At 39.7% G+C, this 13080-nt stretch overlaps 1 protein-coding gene across 1 annotated transcript in view; it reads right to left on the minus strand.

Annotated features, from left to right (window-relative positions):
* The window catches only part of LRP1B (LDL receptor related protein 1B), a 1336604-nt gene that overhangs the window by 289226 nt on the left and 1034298 nt on the right, over positions 1–13080 (minus strand). The window contains exons 45-47 of the mRNA XM_043505072.1: positions 12464–12589; positions 4026–4154; positions 391–510 (exon numbers count right to left, since the gene is read on the minus strand). Of these exons, the coding sequence (XP_043361007.1) occupies positions 391–510; positions 4026–4154; positions 12464–12589 (375 nt within the window). The remainder of the gene's footprint in view (positions 1–390; positions 511–4025; positions 4155–12463; positions 12590–13080) is intronic.

The following is a 13080-nucleotide window of genomic DNA, read 5'->3' on the forward strand; positions in this document are numbered from 1 at the left end:
TCAAGTAAACACAATTGTACATGCAAACTTAGACACTCTTGGTTAAACCTAGGACTCTGCCATATGTCAATTTTTTTTGGCTGGATTCCACTCTTTTTACATCACTTCTTTTCATCTAATATAATTTATACAGGAGCCATCACTATCTGGGTTTCTTGTGAGCAGATAAGGGAGAGAAGGAAGGAATGGATCTTCATCTACACTTACCCAGGAATATTTCACAGGCGTCAGCAAGCATTGTAATGTTTCTTCTGATCTCTCTCTCTGAGTCTAGTGCATGCACACATTTGGTTTAAAGCCAAACCACACAAATAAAAGCAAATAAAAAGTATAATTCCAACCAAAATTACACATACATTCTAGACATAGATAGAAGTAGCTGGCATTTACCTTTACAGTCCAGTTCATCAGAGTTGTCACCACAATCATTTGTGCCATCACACATTTTGTTGTTTGAAATACAACGGCGATTGTAACAAGGCCTAAAACCCCTCTGACAGCTTCTGTTTTCTGGTAAAGTAAATGTAATAAACATTGTATATAGAAATTTTACACAAATAATAAATAAGCACTTAATTTAAACAAACAAGCAAACATCCCAGAGACATTTCCTTCAGAAATGTTCACGTTAAGTTATAAAAAAATGTGAAACTAATAATTTACTGTCCAACTAAAAGAAGTTGATGGACAAACACATAAACCAGTCAATTATTCTAATACCTCGACCTTCAGAAAAAAAGAATCGCAAAGAAAACCTTAACTTTCAGTGTTCAAAATCTTGTGATGGTAAGAGTTTATTTTTTATTGATTTGTTTAAAACATCATTCTGTTATAAATATAACTATGTTTATGTGGAATACACAAACACTGCTGCTCACCTAGAAACTGAAAATATGCTGAATTTGTTCAGAAGCCAATGTCACTATACATATCTTGTCAATCATAATGAAGGTAAATTAAAGTAATAGAAAATATATTACTATTGTAACAGGGCAAGGCCAGATGGCTATAGAAAAGTAGTGGGAGATAGATATATTAGCTCCAAGTAAACAAATCCCTGGTACCAGGATAAGTTAAATGGTAGCTGCTCCAGGTCAATTAAGATACCTGGGACCAATTAAGAACTTTCAAGAAGGCAGGGAGAACACTAGGTTGACTGGGACCTCTGAAGCCAATCAGGACTGTCTGAAACTAGTTAAAAGCCTCCCAGTTAGTCAGGTCGGTGTGGATGTCAGGAGCTGTGGGAAGAAGTTGCGCTGTTGGAGAAACTGAGCAGTACACACAATATCAGGCACAAGGAAGGAGGCCCTGAGGTAAGGGTGAAGTGGAGCATGAGGAAGTGGGGGTTGCTGTGGGGAAGTAGCCCAGGGAATTGTACATGTCATGTTTCTAAAAGGTCAGCGACCATAGCTGATACTATTAGGGTCCCTGAGCTGGAGCCTGGAGTAGAGGGTGCGCCTGGGTACCCCCCTCCCCACCCCCCAATTAATCACTGAAACTGGGAGACAACAGAGACTGTGTAAGGGAGAATAGCTTCTCCTTACCTCCCTTGCTGGCTTATGATGAAAATGGCTCAGTAGACTGTGACCCTTGTCTCTAGAGAGAGAAGGGTTATGTGGAGGGTCACAGTGAGCCTCTGAGACTAGCGAAATCCACCAGGAAATGCAGGAAACCATGGATACAAGGACAGCTTTGTCACACTATCAAATGCTAGAATTGAGAGGTAGCTAAACTGACCAAGTGTGTTCATGCATGGAGTAAATCTGTATGGATTGCAAAGAAAAACCTATGGCATCAAGTCTCAGAGCTCTGGTCAACTGACTTGGGTTTGGGTTGCGGGGCTAAAAATTGCAGTGTAGACATTCCCATTGGGCAGGAGCCTGGAATATGAGACTCTCTCCCCTTGCTGGGTTTCAGAACCCAGGCTCAGCCTGAGCAGGAATGTCTACACTGCTATTTTTAGCCTGACAGCCTGAGCCCAAGTCAATTGTCCCAGGCTTTGAGACTCAGCACTGTGGATTTTTCTTTGCAAAATAGACATACTGTACCATGTTTAATTTTACACATGTGAATAGTAGAACTTGGGAAATTTTTCAGGTGAGTAGTTTATCCGCTGAAAAAATGCAGTTTCAGTTCAACCAAATCTGTTCATGTATTTGCAAAATAGTTACTACTATTTTTTTCTGGCGCAATTTACAATATGGAGGAGAAAGTCATGATGGTGACCTTAGAAATTTTAATTCAGTGGTTAGGGCATTTACCTGGTATGTAGGAGACCCAGGTCCAATTCTCCCCTCTGCCTGATCTGGAGAAGGGAATTGAACTTGGATCTCCATGAATGCTCTAGCCATTGGGCTATGGGATATTCTGGGTTGGATTTCCCGTAATCTCCTATTGAAGTTTTTCCACCAAGTCTAAATAATTAAAGTAATTGGAGAAGGAATGTGAACTTGGGTCTCCCACCTCCCAGGTGAGAGCTCGAATAACCAGACTATAGTCATTTTCACTCACTCTTCAGGCTCAATGACTATTCAAGTATTTTACACAAAGTGGAACAATTTCAACAGAAGTGAGCAAGAGGGGAAACAGGGGAGGAATTATGATTTTCAGAGAGACAATTCATTTCCTGGTCTGCTTGTGAGTGATACAGCTCTGTGCTGCTCCATGCCCCAGACAGATAGAAAAGGTCTTGTCTTAACTGTTTCCCCTTAACTATCACCAACATATTTTTTTGTATTCTGTCCATTCACTTTGTTGTTTGTTATGTTTTTTCCAACAATCTTCCACTAAAAACAATTATTTTAGAATTACCTACATATCAGCGTGGTGCTATAATTATATTAATTATTTTGATCATGTAAAATATGCTAGGGATCTGTCAACAAGAAGTTAAAAACACAGTCCTTATTTTCTGAGTAGCTCACAATAAAAATTTGACAGAACACAAGTAAAGATCATAGATGGAGAAAGGGAAGAAGAACGAGAGGGAAAATATAGTATCACAAGATAACTTTGATACTGTTATTTTTTATCTTTTATTTTATTGTTACCTTTCTTCAACCTCATTTCTTGTAAGCAAGATGGTGAAATGAGCTTGAGGCAAGACAGGTGACTTGATACAAAAGTTTAGGGAGGGTGTAACAAATTTAAGGGGCAGTATAGATGAAGGCATGAAGAAGTTTGCAAGATGAAACTAAAGGGATATTAAGGATGGCATTACTGATGGAGTGAAGAGGGTGAGGAGTGACACATAATGAGACAAGTACGTAGGCAGAAGTTTCATGATGTTCAGCTTTGAATGTCAAGGAGTTTTAACTTAATGTACAGAATAATGGGATGCTGCAGTGGCTCAGCAAGGACGGTGACATAGGTGGGAAAGAGTATTTTGCTAACAACATTCTGGACAGACTGGAGTTGGCAAAGTGACTGTCAGATACGTAGAAGGAACAGATTGTGGTAGATAAAGCTGGATATTGCAATGGTGTGGATGAGCAATTTGGCTGTTGGGACAGACAGGAAGCAACAGATTAGAAATGTGGTGGAAGAATAACAATACTTTCCTAACGTATGGATGTGGATGGAGAAGGAATGATAACTCCTTTACCTATTCAGGATATAGATCTGCTTAACAGGAGATAACGGAGTTATCAACTGTTACAAAGAACTGTAGTGGAGAGATTTTTGTTATACTCTACACTTATCTTTCTACTTTATAATACTTCCACACTAGTGTTTTCCTATTTTCAATCACTGACAGTTTTAATGCAATTGTATTTAAAAGTGACATTGCCAGATTAAGGCTGAGAATAAGTAGGAGAAGATTTTCAGATTTAGGTAAGTAGCTAGGTGGATTTCTTTTTGTTTTTGTTTTAAGACCAGAAATGGATGATATAACATATGTTGGGATTCAATGTACTTAATGTAAGCCAATGAATATAAAAACAATTTGAAAGACATTGCATTTAATATGAATAAAGATGAAGCCAAATTAAGAAATTGAAGTGACAATGTTTGAGAACACTTACCACAATAAAATAGTTTTTCATCCGATTTGTCCTTACAATGAGCAATGCCATCACAGGTCAGTTGGTAGTCAATGCATTCACCATTTCCACATTCAAACTCAGAGTAAATGTTGCATGTGGAGTTTTTAGCTAAACACACAAACACACACACAAAATACAAGTGTTAAAAAACATTTTTAATAGTTTGCATTGCACAAGGAAATTAAGCAATATACAATCCAAAACCAAATTACTTTGTCTGTGTTTTTTGGAGACTGTGAATAGAAAAGTGTACAGCTAGAATAATTGAACTTTCAGACTGGACTTGCTACTAAACATCCCACAGCTGCTCAACTGATCTGCAGTTTCTGTGGGTTTGATGAAATTGGGGATGGACTAAAGAGGCAAGGCACCCAAATTCAATGGCATAGCCCAGAAAGCCAATAATGTCACACGATCATACATGGTAACCAGTGTTTGCTAAATTGAGTCTCCTGAGAAGTAAGAAGACAAAAGAAGGGCCATATTGTATATCCAAATGAAGTCCTGACCTGTGTGGTAGTAGAGGCCTAAAATAAGGGGACTAAGAGTGAACATTGGATAAAAGGGACCTATTTCACCCATTTCCAAAGAACACTCTGCCCCAAAGTCCTGAATGCTATTCACCCACCACTCTTTTTCTCTTTTGTGGGCTGAGCAGATTGTAGACTGTGGATATTTGCCACTAAGCTATGTGTGCTGAGGAGCTGAGTAAGAAGAAGACAAACCCAACCTCATCAACGTCCTGGTACAAGAGTCATAACAGAATTAAATCATATGCCTGACCTGAATAACGGGAACTTACTGAGGCTAATAACCAACAGTATGAAGGGTGTCATTGCCAAGAATGTTAGCAACAACTAGTTTCTGACTGAAAGTTCCCAATACCACAGTGAAGGCTTTTTTCTTTCTCTTCTCTCATAAGAAATGAAAACCTCTGCAATCTTTTCACCAGATGGAGCCTCCATGTCTGTCTTGTGAGGCAGAAGACTGGAACTTTGGTGGACTGGCTGCTCCAAGAGGGGCCAAAACCCATATTTATTCAGTAGATAGATCCACCTCACTGTGCTGAGAGGGAATGGAGGAGGAAAAGGAACATTGGACACAACATGTATTAATTACAACAACTCCATCTATGGATTTTCCAGTGCATCATGTCTTCTTTAGTTATGTCTACACTGGAATTTTTAATAATATTTAAAGCAGTGCTAACTAACACAATTGTAAATTCGAGTGTAGACACTACACAAACACTTGTCCCAGGACAGACACTTTGTTAGCCATTTTTAATCCTCGATTGCATGCTTCAGTTTAAAAACTCAACTAACAACAAATGTTTGTGTCATGTCAGCCCTTGTATTCACCACTATATTAATTAACATATGTTTAAACCGAACCTACCTTAAATGTAGACATACCCATTGTGTCTATCTTTTAGATTGTAGGCTCATTGGACATTGTAATGGGGTGAATCTAACCCTTTGAGACCCCCCTGCTGGAAATCAGGCAGTCCTACTACACCCAACCCTAGGAAAGAGTAGGAGTGGTGGGTCCTCCAGGCTGCCTAGAGAGGCTGCAGGGAAACAGCCAATCAGAGAGAGGCTGTAGGGAGCAGCCAATCAGAACCCAGCAAGCTCATATAAAAGGAGCTGCTGGACAGAGCAGATTAGTCACTGGCTGGACCCTGGGCAGCAAGGACAGGTGCAGGAGTTGCAGTACCTGGACAGAGCAGTTGTTTGCTGGGGCCAAAGGAGCAAGGAAGGTGCCCTGGTTGATAACTGGGACTCAAGCAAGACTTCAGCCCTGAGATAAGGATGCAGCTGAAAGTGCTAGGGCTAAGAAGGGAAGTAGCCCATGGAAACACAGCATCAAATAGCTACAGAGAAGCAGTTGGTGGCTGCTACTTATAGGGTCCAGGGTTGGAACCCAGAGTACTGGGTGGGCCCAGGTTACCCCTCCCACCCCCCACAGGCAGAGTGGCCTAACCCTAGAGAAGGGAGCTTAATAAAGCCCAGAGAAGGGGGCAGCAGACCCCAAAGAAGGTCAGCATTTAATTGAACTGTGTTAACTCCCAAAGGGGATTAAACTGAACTGGAGAGCTGGGGTCAGGAAGGCACACTACAGAGTGAAGAGTCACTAGGGAGTGACCCTGGGGCGCAGCTCCTTAACAAAGCAGTACCATTGGAAGCTAGCCCAGGAGGGGCTGAGGGACAATTTGGAAGATAGCCCATGAGGGGCTGAGGCTAATGGATCGGGACATTACAGAACGCACCATGAGAGGCCCTGTTGGACGTGTGCCTCGGAAGGGGTCTATTTTGGCTCAGACTGTATGTGACTTGGTTGGAGGTCCGAATCACTGAAAACCTACTTGATAATTTTAACTATTAACAGGGGTCACAGCAAGCAGAGCAAAGCTGAGCGAGTGCAGGTGCAGACACAGCTGGCAGGGGCACTCATGTGAGGTGAGTGGCCCCATCACAGACAGAGGTTGTCTTTCTTTTAGGGTCATGGTACAGTAATGAGGATAGTGCTGGTGCTTACCAAATAAAAACAAATAATTTTAATTAGTTCCAGATGAGGTGAAATTAACCAAAGACTGTGATAGTTTTCCTAATGTATGGATATGCATCTAGGCAAATTAGAGGCACTGATTTTGCTGAGGTTTCTAATTATTTTTATAACTTCTGGGTTTGGCTCAGTTTTCCTCTCTCCTTTCCCTCACCAGCCCATCATGAAATATCCCATGATGCACATTTAAATTTCTTAATGGAAGTGTTAAAAAGCTTTGTACCTCCTGGGTATTATTAATAACTTAAGATCTCTTCAGTTGAGCACAGCCAAAAACTAGAGGAAAAACACCTTTATCTCTATCCACCAGATGCTGCAACTAAAATCCCCAACAATATTTTTTGGCTCTATGCAAATGTTCTGTCTGTAAACCAACATACTCTGCAGTGGTCAGGCAGATAATGTACTACTTCTGCAGCTGAAGTGAAGTGATGGCCTGCAAAATCATTGCAGAAAATCAGTTGTTTACACCATACAGAGTACATCTGTATCTGCCGCAAATCAACTACAGAAATGTGAAGTGTGAGCATGTTTTAATCTGTTTACCAGAGGCAATAATGTAGCTATCATTTCAAAGGAAAACGTGTATGTATGTGTAACCTCTTGACTTCTGCTTTCTCCCACATATATTGACTTATCATTAGATTAATTAGCAACAGCAGTTAGGATAGTATTGCAGCATTTAAAACAATAATTTAATTGCTTTTGAACTTCATTATAGCACACTTATTTTATAGGTATTGGTCTAAATGACTGAATTGTTGCTGAATGATTTTTTTAATCCTGGGAGGTAAAGTACAAAAAGCTTATTTGAGGAGGAGAAGGAGTTGGGTGAAGTGGTGATTATAATATGAAGATATTACCCTAATTCATGTTTTCCTACTGCTATAGTTCTGGTTGTTTTCAATATCAGTCCCATTGTTTCATTCTAGAATGAACAGAACTCTGTACTATAGAAGATGAACCCATCTGATTTGAAAGAATATTTCGATTTAGCTCCAATGTGAAGATAATTATGAAGGAAGAAGTGATGCACTGAAAACATGGATTCTGGATCAGGATAAAATCTGGACTATTCAGGATGGCAGTTTCAGTCGGAAACAACAACAACAAAACCTACAGGCTAACTAACTAAAAAAAAACTAACTTCATTTTGGGATGTATTAGCAGGAGTATTATAAGCAAGACACGAAGTAATTTTTCCACTCTACTCCAATCTGATTAGGCCTCAGCTGGAGTATTGTGTTCAGTTCTGGGCACCACATTTCAGGAAAGATGTGGACAAATTGGAAAGTCCAGAGAAGAGCAACAAAAATAATTAAAGGTCCAGAAAACATGATCTACGAGGGAAGATTTTAAAAAAAACCTGGGTTTCTTTAGTCTGGAAAAGAGAAAACCGAGAGGGGACATGATAACAGTTTCCAAGTACTGTATGTAAAAGGTTGTTACAAGGAGGAGGAAGAAAAATGTTTTTCTTAACCTCTGAGGATAGGACAAGAAGCGATAGGCTTAATTTGCAGCATGGAAGGTTTAGGTTGGACATTAGGAAAAACTTCCTGTCAGGGTGGTTAAACACTGGAAAGAATTGGCTGGGAATTGGAGATTTGGAGATTTTTAAGAGCAGGTTAGACAAACACCTGTCAGGAATGGTCTAGATATTTAATCCTGTCAGGGGACTGGATTAGATGTCCTCTTGAGGTCCCTTCCAGTTCTAGCATTCTAATCTAGTATCCTGTTTCTAAGTGTTCAACACCAGATGCTTCAGTGGAAGGTGCAGGAAACACACAGTAAGCAGATGCTGTATAATCTCTCCACTTTAAAATCTCATCCTAATGCCTAATAGCTGGTGATTGGGTTAAACCCTGAAGCATCAGGATTTTATCTATTCCAAAATTCTTTTTTTTTTTGCATAGTCTATAACTCTGGATATTCTTGTTATCCATATAAACATCCAATTTTTCTTTGAATCTTACTAAATTCTTGACATCAGTATCTTGTGAAATAAATTCTACAGTCTAATTATGCACCAAGTGAAAAAGTATTTCCTTTTATGAGTTTTGAATTACCTACATTTCAATTACAGGTTTCAGAGTAGCAGCCGTGTTCTTTCATAACAGGGTAGATACAGTTGATCTAAAGTCAAGTAATGCACTGTTAATGTGCATTAGAGACTAACAAATTTATTTGAGCATAAGCTTTCATGAGCTACAGCTCGCTTCATTGGATGGCTTATGCTCAAATAAATTTGTTAGTCTCTAAGGTGCCACAAGTCCTCCTTTTCTTTCTACATTTCAATGTAAATGACTGTCACTTTGTTGTTGTGCTTTGTGTGTGTGTATGGGTATGTGAGAAGGAACAAAAGCTCCTGAATTCCCTTCTTTATATACTTGTATCATGTCCCTTCTTATCTGTCTCCTTTCTAAGATAAACAATCCCAATATTTTCAGTCTGTCTTCATATGAGAGATTTTCCAGTAATCTTTCTCATCACCGTTCTCTGAACCCCCTCTAATTCTGCAATACATTTTCTGATATAGGGTGACCAGCAGTTAACAGTTTTCTAGATTGAAACATAGCGACTCAGATAATGACACTACAGTATTTTTGTAAACCTAAAGTTAAGATTGCTTATTTTTCACATAACATGAGGACCTTGCATGAGGAGGCACAAGGTATACATTGAAGCTGTGCCAATTAAGGATTTTAATGATTTTGGGACATATAAATGCCATGCCATGCTCCAAACTTAATTATATTGGGGAATTTATTGCAAACCAGCTGTATGACCCATTCTCTCTCTCTCTCAGTTCTGAACCATAAGTCATTACCAGTACTTTTAGGGCTACACAGGACACGTGCTTCTTTACATAGTTACTGAAGTCTTAATTAACATTTTCAGGAAATACTGCAAATACAATCTCAATTGATCACTACTGGCATTGATTTCACAGCTAGACTAAAATCTGCTGCTCAGTAACAGTGTTACAGGTTTAATCTTTGTTACCACTATAAATCATCTGTAAAACTCATTATATCTCAATTATATAGCCAGTTAGAAGTGATTTTGCAGAAAGGCCTCCAAATCTAATGCACATTAACAGTGCATTACTTGACTTTAGATCAACTGTATCTACCCTGTTATGAAAGAAAAGTTTTAATTTCCATCCTACTATATATTTAAATACAAACATAACTTATGTTATTTTATAAAGGACCAGCTTTAAACCACAGTGTATCATGTGCATGTGCTGGGTGTGGGGGAAAAGGATGCGGAAGATGTAGAGCTGATCTGCAAGAATTTATTAATACTGTATCACAGGTTTCAGAGTAGCAGCCGTGTTAGTCTGTATTCTCAAAAAGAAAAGGAGTACTTGTGGCACCTTAGAGACTAACAAATTTATTAGAGCATAAGCTTTGATGAAGTGAGCTGTAGCTCACGAAAGCTTATGCTCTAATAAATTTGTTAGTCTCTAAGGTGCCACAAGTACTCCTTTTCTTTTTGTTAATACTGTATGTGACTGGTGTGATGGGGCAAGGCCAGACGGCTATGGAAGAGTAGTGGGAGATAGATATATTAGCTCCAGGCTAAACAAATCCCTGGTACCAGGATAAGTGAAATGGCATTGGAACACCTGAAGCCAATCAGGGGCTGGCTGAAACTAGTTAACAGCCTCCCAGTTAATCAGGTGGGAGTGCATGTCAGGAGCTGTGGGCAGAAGTTGTGCTGTTGGAGAGGCTGAGTAGTACACACCATATCAGGTACAAGGAAGGAGGCCCTGAGGTAAGGGTGAAGTGGAGCTTGAGGAAGTGAGGGCTGCTGTGGGGGAAGTAGCCCAGGGAATTGTACATGTCATGTTTCTAAAAGGTCAGCTACCATAGCTGATACTATTAGGGTCCCTGGACTGGAGCCCGGAGTACAGGGTGGGCCTACGCTCCCTCCCCCCCACCTTTGCCCCTGATTAATCACTGAAACTGGGAGACAACAGAGACTGTGTAAGGAAGGATAACTTCTCCTCTCCTCCCTCGCTGGCTTATGATGAAAATGGCTCAGTAGACTGTGACCCTTGTCTCTAGAGAAAGAAGGATTACATGGAGGGTCACAATGAGGCTCTGAGGCTAGCAAAATTCGCCAGGAAACGCGGGAACCACGGAGGCAAGGACAGAGCTTGGTCACACTGGTTATTGAGATAGCTACTGTATGGCTATATTGGGTTACTGGAATGTTTACTGTATGCATATATTGCCTTATTTTAATAACAGGCTGTTAACAAAAAGACAACACAGTTGATCCAGATAAAATACCTCCTGTTAAACAGATCAAGTCATTAAAGCACAACACCTGAGCTATTAGATGGTAAGCTAACTCCAGGCTCTGGCTAGTTGTTATGCCAAGGCTGGGAGTCTAAAGATCAAAAGTACACTAACAGTTAAAGTAGCTCTCTAGAGAAAAGATGGGAAGTTGTCAGGGGCTGTTCTCATGAGGAACAGGCTGATACAGATACAGGTCAGTGGAGAGACCCTGAAGCAGTTGGGCCTTCCTAAACTTCATGGGATGATTAGCCTTAGGAAAGATAGACGTGAACATGGACTGTTTTACAGTTTTTATTTATTTTTTTCTTTAATGATGTACTGCAGTCCTATAGTTAAGATTCAGTAATACTTCATTTTAAGAGAGCTGTGTGGTCAAAGGCTCAAGGCCTAATACCTGAGGGGGTGCATTCAGAGAGACTTGAGAGGGGCTGCTAACCCGGTAACCATGACAAAGGAATCGAATTACAGTGGGACGAGTTGGAGGATTTCTGGCTAATTCAGACATAAGGAGTGGCATGTACTTCACTCCAAATCAGGCCAGCCTTGCTTGCTGATGGGGTTGGGTGGAAGAGGGGGCAGAGGCATGTCAATACTCCACATTCTGAATGAGACTGGTCCCCGAAGCAGGGACCCAAGATGTCCCCTCTCCCAGCCTGCACAAGATCAAGAACATTAGGTAGGTGCGAGGGGTAAGGGCAAGACAATTATACTATCCACCCTCAAAATCAAACATCAGAACCAGATTAATGCAAAGGGTGCACATGCTGCATCCTTTCAGATCACTAGTCACTACTTCTCCTCACATTCACACCAATTCAGCACTAGGTACAAGATGGCCAATAATAGCCACAATGGATCTCCAGTGAATCTTCAACTACTTTATAAAAAATTTAGCTCTCTATCCTCTTCCTCACACTATTTTGTGTCACAGGGTGTCCAGTAGAGAACTAGAAAGATGTCTGTGGACAATGGCTTTGGAATAACTGATTTATAACACCTTTCAATTAAAGGGTCCCAAACACAGTACAAATTTATATACAAATTTATATACAACTATATAAAAGGAATAATTTAAGCAACAACCTTGCATGTTGGAATCTGACAGCTGTTTAACAAATTATAACAACGCTACACATTTTAGGACAGGAAGTGAAGAATACTGTACCAAACTGACAAAAAAAAATCAGGGAATTGAAATAGACTATAATTAGTCAAGTTGGAATTTGGCCAGGACACTAAGGTTAACATCCTTACTCTTACAAAGGGTTGCATCAGATCTTTATTGGATAGAAATGTCAAAACTTTAGTTGTACATTCAAAAGATGTCATCTCCATTAGCACAGTTCACTCTAAAATCATTCTGGGTCATTGCATAAGACTGGGAGAAGAAAGACACTTATTGAAGGACTAATGTTACTTCCTAATAAATATAAACTGTAGAGGTCTCAATTCCACGTAATAGGTTGGCCCAAACCAATTTTGTTTGTGAGATCTGATGGGACCACACCATGGGGGGATCACTACATGACTAATATTACTTACTCACACATCTGTTGTCATCTATCAGCATTCGATCCCCCCTACATGAACAGTTCACTCGACCATCAGGAGTCAGAAGGCATAAGTCATGACAGCCTCCGTTCATTTGTGCACAGGGAGACAGTTCACCTGAAAAATAAAGAACTTTTGTATTATCAAGTTAATAAAAACAGGCCATCTTCTATTAACTTCGTGATATCTGCTTCAATGCTTAGTATTAGTTGAAAGATCAGACTTCAGTGCACTTCAGTCTCCTGGGTAAATGTGTTATGGGTCACTGATACATTGACAGATTTCTAATAAAAGTCTCTGTATATACCAGTTAGGTAGGAATGCCATGATGCCAGAGAGGTTACTGTATTAAATAAGATGGAGCTACTTTTAGCACAGGTGTAAAACAATTAAATGAAACAACTGGAAACAACAAATATTTGCAAAGAATCTACTAAGTACTTTTCCATTCTGAATGCTAAATCCAAAAAATATACACAGTATTCCAAGAAAATTTAATTTCTTTGGAAAAGGTGTGTTCTCTATCTTTTAGTTAATATTCCATATAGTGAAAAGAAGAGGTTATGAAATGCCATAACACATAATTTGACAAAAGCTAATCTAAATTT

Source organism: Dermochelys coriacea, chromosome 11 (genome assembly GCF_009764565.3).
Source record: "Dermochelys coriacea isolate rDerCor1 chromosome 11, rDerCor1.pri.v4, whole genome shotgun sequence".
Taxonomy (NCBI): Eukaryota; Metazoa; Chordata; order Testudines; family Dermochelyidae; genus Dermochelys; species Dermochelys coriacea.